Consider the following 8,561-nt stretch of genomic DNA (forward strand, 5'->3'; position numbering starts at 1 on the left):
TTGTCCTTTTGGTGAAAATTTACAGAGCAAATTGGTTTTCCATTCAACAATTTACACACATTTTTTAAATTTTTACCTGGATTGTTAAAACCCAAAGTCTTAAAGAAAGGGATAAATGCTATTCATGCTTCAAGTAGGTATGGAATGGAGATAGAGAGCTAGTAGACCAAGTTACTCAAAAATTTTCCCTCTCAGCCTCAGCATCCTCATTCATCAGCAAGGTTTACCATGACATTTGTTGGTGGCAGGCTCTTCCCACCCCTCCATCACAGTACCAAGCCAACCTCCCCCTCTCAGGTTGTCCCGACCATTCCTGAAGAATGCATAGTCACAGTTCTCAGGGCTCCCCCACTGTCACAGGCATTCAGAGACATGATGGACCACCCATATTAGGGACGGCATTAGAATCTAGTGAGCCAAGCAAGGGGTTTCAGGATCCCAGCCAAATCTCTGGATTATGGGATAATGACAGTCCAGGTAACTTTCATTCCTTCTCTGCTGCCGTGATTTCCCCAACTGTATAATGGGACTGACTATACTAACCTACTTTAGAAAGTAAGGAAAGATGGATAATAATGCTGAGTAATCATGCAATAATCCTGTCTGCTAACTTTACCCAAGCATTTAATGAGTATGGACTTCTCACACCAGATGATTTGCCTACTTAGGCGGGGTATCTGAGATAAAAAGTTAGAATTATGTGTCCAGGGCCTCAGGGTGAGAGCCCAGAACTAGATTTTCCCTGGTGGGTCTAGCTTGTGAATGCCAGACCACCCTACAGGGTCTGTAGGAATAGCTTCCTTTACTCCAGAATCACTGACCTCTGCAGGCTGGTGGTTCCTCCTAGACAGAGATCAACACTTTGTCCTCATCCTGTTTCCCCTTCGAGTGCCATGGCATTTCCTGGGCCCCTTTGTCTGAATAGAGACCATTTAACTTAAGTGCACAGCCCAGCCCATGGCTACAGCATTGTGAACTTTAGTGGTTTATCTTTCTCATTCATGTAACACTTTACTGTGTACTCTAAACAGTTTTTTGAGATTCAGTTTATTATGACTTGTGGGTTTCTGATTGGTTATTCTATGTAATCTCATTCAAAAACTGGATCATTTGGGAATCTGATGGTCTGCAAAGTTAGGTTCATTTCAGCCATCTGTGTATTCCAGAAGAGGAAGGGAGTGGAGCAGAGGACAGAATAAGTTCTCAGTCAACACTTTGCATATATTAGCAGACAATGGGCCCATGATTTAAATCGGGCCATCTACCACAATCAGTTGCCATTAAGTCTACTGTTGATTCCTGGTGACCCTGTGTGTGTAATAGTAGAACTGTGCTCCATAGGGATTTCAGTGGCTGATTTTTCAGAATTAGATCACGAGGCCTTTCTTCTGCGGTGCCTCTGAGTGGACTTGAACCTCCACCCATTCATTTAGGAGCTGAACATGTTAACTTTCTGCACCAGCCAGGAACTCAAATTGGGGCAAAGAGAATGGGTAAAGATGAGGAAAAAGAGTAGACAGTTATTGTGTCTTTACCAGTGGACTCAGATGGCAGGGGATTCAGGGTGAGGTGGGGATGGCAAAGATTTCTGCAGCTGTCAGGCCTGTGGTCAGGCCACTTAGTTGGTCAACAGGTGCACAGCCGCCTGACAGTGTTTTTGACTTTCACTGATGTTCTTCCTGAGTCTTGCTTGTGTTCACAGCTACGGCATTATGTTGCTTTTCATCTCACATCTCACCCCAGGGATCCTCTTTTGAAGAGCTAAAAAAGGAGAAAGACTCATGTTAACGTTGAGTTGTTTGACCCTGGATCTAGGAGTTGACCTTAGAAAATCCTAGATCATGTGATAGGAAACAGATACGGGTTTAGTCAGTGGATGAGGAGGAGAGCCAGAAAAACCACCTGGAACCTCCTGACAGAAGTCTGCTGGTCCACTGTGGCTGGCCCTAATCCTGAAACGGAAGCACCTCAGGATGTCTCTGTCAGGAGAGGGCTTTATCTCACCTGAAGGAGAAATTCCAAAATATGGCTGGATCTGCCCCTGGAACAGAGGGTGCTCCGACCCTACAGAAATGGCTCTCCAAGGATAAAAAGCCCCTTATAGCTTGCTGGCCCCCATTTTGGGTATTTATAAAGACATTGGTTTGTAAACAGTCTTTCAGTCATGTGTTATTTCAGACAACTGACATTAAAAAGATAATTGAAGTAATTAATTGATGTTTGCAAGATAAATAAAAGAAATTGCTTCTAAGTATGAAAACCAAACTCACTGCCATCAGGTCAATTCCAACTCATAGTGACCCCCTTTGGGTTTCCAAGGTGGTAAATCTTTACAGAAGTAGATTTCCCCATTTTGTTTCTATGAAGCAGCTGGTAGGTTTGAACTGCCAACCTTCTGGTTAGCAGTCAAATGCCTTAGGCACTGTGCCACCAGAGCTCCTTCAACTAAGTTCTCAAAATAACAAACAAATTCACTGCCGTTGAGTCAATTTGACTTACACCGACCCCACCTTGGGTTTCCGAGGCAGTATCACTACAGAAGTAGATTGCCCAACCTTCCTTCTGAGGAGTGGCTGGTGGGTTTGAACTGCCAGCCTTCTGGTTAGCAGTCAAATGCCTTAGGCACTATGCCACCAGAGCTAAGTTCTAGGTAATGAAAATATAGTCTAGTCTTTATATATATATGTAAGTAGCTGAAAGAAGACTTTAGATACATTCTGGGATGATAAATTAGCAATAGATAGTAAAGGTTAATTAATGAGAAGCTACCCTCCCCAGAATTACCTCCTGTTATAGAGCTTTTGCTGAGGACAGACAGACCTGTGGTAAGTAGGTATGGAGCAGAAGAGTGAAGTATAAAGTTCCCAGGTAGAGTGATTAGAGTGAGGAAGCCTCTACGGATTCCTCAGCGGACAGAAGTAAGACCCTTTCCCTGTGCCTGCATCCCCTGGGTTGGCTCTTTGGCTCTGAAGGCAGCTGTGGGAGCAGCCATCATGCCCACCTCACTAAGCTCCAGAGTTACTTCCCAGAGAAGACCCTGTGCTGCCCTGGCTGCTCTCTGCACTGTCAAAGAAAGGTGTCACTTGCCATTGTCTCCTGAGGAGTGAGCTAACCTCTTATTTTAGAACTAAGATTTCAAAAGATAGAAAGTACTCCCATCTAATACCTGGTCCTTGGTTTGTTATTGTTTCTCCACTGCTCCTCTGAGGCTTTTGTTGCTCCATGGTTTATATTAACTAGACCAGAATTCTAGAACTTTCCATTGCCCTTGGAAGCACTGTTCTTGACTACTAATTCAGAGTAGGTAAATTGTAGGGGAAGTCCTTGGGTGGTGAAATGATAACACATTCAGCTTCTAACTGAAAGGTTGAAGGTTTCATTTCACCCAGAGGTGCCTTGAAAGAAAGATCTGATGATCTCTACTTCTGAAAACTCAGCCATTGAAAACCCTATGGATCATAGTTCTACTTTGACACATACGAGGTTGCCATGAGTCAGAGTCAACTAACTAGCAACTGGTTGGTTGACTAGGTTGTGGGGTACTGTGTTAAGGTCAACTCCTGCCCTCCCCACATTACATCCTGTGTAGAAAGGATTAATGAGAATGAGGAAAGCCAGAAGGGGAACCTGAAGGAGTATAACCAGGGTATCCACTCCTGGTCTCTGCTTGTTATAAGCTCTGGCCAGTTGATCCTTCTTCATGTTACCCTGCTCAATGTCCTCTCCAACTGATAACAGACATGTGCTCCCTGCTTCTTCCCCATCTCCCATGCACTAGTCCCTTGCAAGGGGCTGACCTCAAAACCTGGGCTCTAATCCTATCTCACTGATTCTAAGTCCAACGTAAAGAGAATTGAGTCCTCTAAGGGAAAACAGTCAGAAGGAGACTACATATGTATTGGTGGCAAAGACTACATATGTATTGTCTTCTATTGTTTATTCCAAGGAGCTCTGGTAGCATAGTGCCTAAGGCACTTGACTGCTAACCAGAAGGCTAGTGGTTCAAACCCACCAGCCACTCCTCGGAAGGAAGATGCAGCAATCTACTTCTGTAGTGATACTGCCTCAGCAACCCAAGGAGGGGTCGCTGTGAGTCGGGGCCGACTCGATGGCACATAACAACAACAAGGGAAAACAAGTCATTTTCAGTACGTGATAGTCCAAGGGATTTTACCCAGGTTAGGTTTGGAAATACCACTTTAGGACAGACCATTTTCCATGAGCAGTAAGCTTCTTGGAGCTTCTCACGAGGCTGGTCAGGCTCAGGAAAGACATGTCAATTAGCAAAATACTTGGCCATTGACCTGGAGACTATAATAACAGAATGCTTCTCTTCTAATTCTAGTGAAGACAGAGTCATTGAGCACTACAAGAAACTGAATGGCCAGACAAGAGGTCAAGCAATTGTGAAGTAAGTGGACCTTCCCCATGCTCATGAGGCTTGCATTTGCTTGTGCTAATACATCATATGTCAAGATTGTTAAATTCTGATTGGGAAGGGGTATCTCTGGGGATGGTGTTTCTATTTAATTTTCAAGTAAATAACCACTCAGAGAACTTTATCACACACCAAAAAATGTATATGTATATGATACCAGTTCTGCTGACTAACTACCCTTGTGTACATTGTTTGTGTGTCTGTGTATTGTCTTCGCAATTCTTCAGCTACATGAGCATCGTGGAGTCTCTCCCAACCTATGGGGTTCATTATTATGCAGTGAAGGTAAGTGAACCCTCTTAAGAAAACATGTTTTGCAAAGGTTGTCAAGCCTGCCCTATAGCAAAAACAAGCAAACAAACAAAAATGTTTCTCATTTTTTCTTTTTAATCTTACTGAAATTTGTTTGTTTTTTGCACAAGTAGGGAAGAAACTTGGTCAGCAAGGTTGCATGCTAGGGGAGTTGAAGCTTTTTTGCACAAAGTAGGGAAGAAACTTGGTCAGCAAGGTTGCATGCTAGGGGAGTTGAAGCAACTGAATTTTATCACCGTTGTAGTAAGGCTTGACATAGTCACTTTCCAAAACTCATTTTCTTTTTGTGAAGTAGGTACACTAAATGACTGCTTCCCTTCATTCTGAGACAAATCCTGAGAGACCAGGAGTACTGTAATTAAGGGAACTGACTCCCCTCTTCCTCCTTAATTACTGAGGTGTTCAGCACACAGACTCCATCTAAATACAGTAAGAGAGAAAGAAAGCTGTAAGCAGCATCAAGAGTGTTTTTCTTGGTTGTCAAATGCATGTCAGGAACTTTATAGGAGAACTAGGATTATAGGATGACATACTGAGTATATAACTACATAAATCTTCTTAAATATTGTCTTGGCAGGTCCAGTGTGACATTGACCTCATTCTGAATTCTTACTAATTTTGTCTAAAATCCAGGATCTCTCCTTTGAAATAATAGTTATATCCCCAGATATCATTACATATATAAAGAATATGAAATATAAAAAGAAAAAAGAATATAATGATACTCTTTTCTGTGATGAGAGAGGTTAACTTCCCTCCCATCTCCTTCCTTAATGTATCCTTACATGGAAAGTTTAACACTAAATTATTACCAAAAATCCAGCCAAAAATGGCTTGTGCTTACCTTGAAATAACTCATATCCCACACTTCTGCACTCAAGAAAGTTCCACCAGCCAACCTGAGAGTTTCTTGTTTCTCTACCAGTTTCTTCCCCCTTTTCCACCCAGCTATATTTTTAATTCTTTAGAGTAGAACCCTTTTCCTTCACCTTTATGTCATTCATGACAGCTAGCCTAATACATTGCATGTCATTGGTATGCACTTAATTACCTATATTTCCACTATACCTAAGCCAATTGGTGGCAAAGACTACGTATGTATTGTCTTCTATTGTTTATTCCAAGGATCCCTGGTGGCACAGTGGTTAAAGTACTTGGCTGTGAACCAGAGGGTCTGCAGTTTGAATCCCCCAGCCACTCTGCAGGAGAAAGATGTGGCAGTCTGCTTCTGTAAAGATCTACAGCCTTGGAAACCTGTGGGGCAGTTCTGTCCTGTCCCATATGGTCACTGTGAATCAGAATTGACTGAGTGGCAGTGGGTTTTCAATTGTTTATTCCCAGAACCTAGTGTAGTACCTGGCACATAGTAGATAACTCACTCAATATTTACTGAGTAAATATTTACTGAGAAATTAATTGAATAGTTGGATGGATGCAGTTCCATGATGGGAACAAATGTCAGAACAACCTTATAGAGCCCAGAACTATGAGGCATATACATAGATTCCAGTCTAATACAACAGCTTGGCTCAGGAACTTTTAAACCCTGAAGTGGTTAAATTCTTCTGATGTCCTACCAGTGCCCCTTTTACCACTGGGATCTTTAAATCCCTCTTCATCATCTCTGAAGGAATTCATAGAACCATCACAACCATCCCTGCCCTTCTCAAGCATAAACAAGAGGTTTGAGAAATGTGACCAGGTCTCCTAAGCTATCTACTATCCCACACAAGAAAGTGAATCTTCTAAGGAGACTACCCCTGCTATGCCCTGAGATGTGTCCTCTGAAGTTGGTGAATAGTCAGCTCCCCAAAGGGCCATTCACTTGCTCATGACAAGAGTTTAGAATCCACTGTGCTGGCTGCCAGTGTTAAGCATACTGCTGCTAAGAGCTGTGAAGTCAATTTTTGTTTTCCTTTATTATGACCGTAAAGAAAGCGCAAGGACCCAACAACAGATAACTCCTGACATTGTAAGAGGCACTTCATAGAAATCAAACTAAGAGCTTTTCTCTCAATTACGGAAATATTCTATGGGGATGTGTAACATGAGGTCTGTATTTATGAATGGGAATCAGGAAGGTAGGAATTCCTGTACTGCAGTTTCTGATTTGCTATTCATTCTAAGTTTACTCTCACCTCTCTCATATCTAAAATAGAGATTAAGAACTTTGCCCAACAACTCCCACAAGTCTCTGGATACTGGAAAACTATTTGACATATATGACACTTCATATAGTCTTTAAACTTGTTTAAACTTATGGTGCATTTCTTAGTCAGCACTAGAGCTTCACATAGACTACCTCTGATATATTTTCCTTCTGCCTTCCCATAAAACTTTCAAAATAAGTTATTTTGCAGTTTGTTAGTGACCAAACCTAGGCTTACAATTTTCAAAGGACCAAATGAATATGAGGGTTTGGCTCTTGGAATCTCTGATCGTAAGCAATTGCTTTATAACTTACTTAGAAAAAAAACACATGAGTCCAAGAAGCCTAAATCAACCATATCAAGGCTCCTTGTTTGGTGGCCTTATGAACTCACGGATGCTGTATTTTATGGTATGAGGACAACAGTAACCTAGTCAGTCTGATGTTGTTGTAGTGAGATTTCTCCTGTTCTTGTCTCTGAAGGCATTTTAGTACATACATATGCTTCCAAGACACCAAAGTTTAGGACAAGGATTTTATGCCTTTAAGATTTTTTTTAAAAAGAAATAATATACCCTGGAGTGTTAAAAAAAAAAAAAAAACTAAATTTATTTCATTTGTCTTCATCTTTGTGCTTACCTTGAAATAACTCATATCCCACAAATATTTAAAAGGGAGCTCTGGTGGCATAGTGCCTAACGCATTTGCCTACTAACTAGAGGGCTGGCGGTTCAAACCCACCAGCCACTCCTCAGAAGGAAGATTGGGCAATCTTCTTCCATAGAGATATACCACCTCAGAAACCCAAGGAGGGGTCGGAAGCCAAACACATGAAAAGATGTTCCTTACCATTAACCATCAGAGATTTGTTGTTGCAAAACAAAATCACAGTGAGATACTATTTCACTCCCAATAGGATGACCAAGATAAAAATTTTTAAAATAAATAAGTAACCAATGGCAAGGATGTGGGGAAATTGGAACCCTTATCCACTGCTGCTAAAAATGCAAAATGGTGCAGTTGTGAGAAACAATGTAGCAGTTCCTCAAAAAGCTAAAAAGAGAACTACCATATGACCCAGCAATTCCACTTCTGGGTATATACCCAAAAGGCTTGAAAGCAGAGACTCTAAAAGAGACATGCTCACCGATGTTCATTGTAGCACTATTCACAATAGACAAAAGGTGGAAACAACAGAAATGCCCATCCACAGATGAATGGATAAATAAAATGTGGTATATACTTATGATAGGAGCTCTGGTAGCATAGTGCCTAAGGCACTTGACTGCTAACCAGAAGGCTGGTGGTTCAAGCCCACCAGCCACTCCTCAGAAGTAAGACTGGGCAATCTACTTCCATTAAGAAACTGCCTCGGCAACCCAAGGAGGGGTCACTGTGAGTTGGGGCCGACTCGATGGCATACAACAACAACAACATATACATATGATGGAATACTACTCAGACAGTAGGGGCGGTGAAGTTTTAATACATACTACAGTATTGATGGTACTGAGAGACATTATGCTGAATAAAATAAGTCAGTCACAAAAGGAGAAATATTCTATGACATCACTTCAATAAAAAGACAAGAAAAGGCAAATGTATAGAGACCAAAATTGTAGTGATTAGGAGGGAAAGGGAGAAGGGTTAATGTGATGGAAA

General features: G+C 41.7%; 1 protein-coding gene across 1 annotated transcript in view; it reads left to right on the forward strand.

Moving 5' to 3' along the window:
• The window catches only part of FRMD4A (FERM domain containing 4A), a 440,834-nt gene that overhangs the window by 303,546 nt on the left and 128,727 nt on the right, over nt 1-8,561 (forward strand). The window contains exons 8-9 of the mRNA XM_042780226.1: nt 4,346-4,411; nt 4,666-4,723. Of these exons, the coding sequence (XP_042636160.1) occupies nt 4,346-4,411; nt 4,666-4,723 (124 nt within the window). The remainder of the gene's footprint in view (nt 1-4,345; nt 4,412-4,665; nt 4,724-8,561) is intronic.

The sequence above is a fragment of the Orycteropus afer genome, unplaced genomic scaffold (assembly GCF_000298275.1).
Source record: "Orycteropus afer afer isolate SDZICR_OR568_19922 unplaced genomic scaffold, OryAfe1.0 scaffold00028, whole genome shotgun sequence".
Taxonomy (NCBI): domain Eukaryota; kingdom Metazoa; phylum Chordata; class Mammalia; order Tubulidentata; family Orycteropodidae; genus Orycteropus; species Orycteropus afer.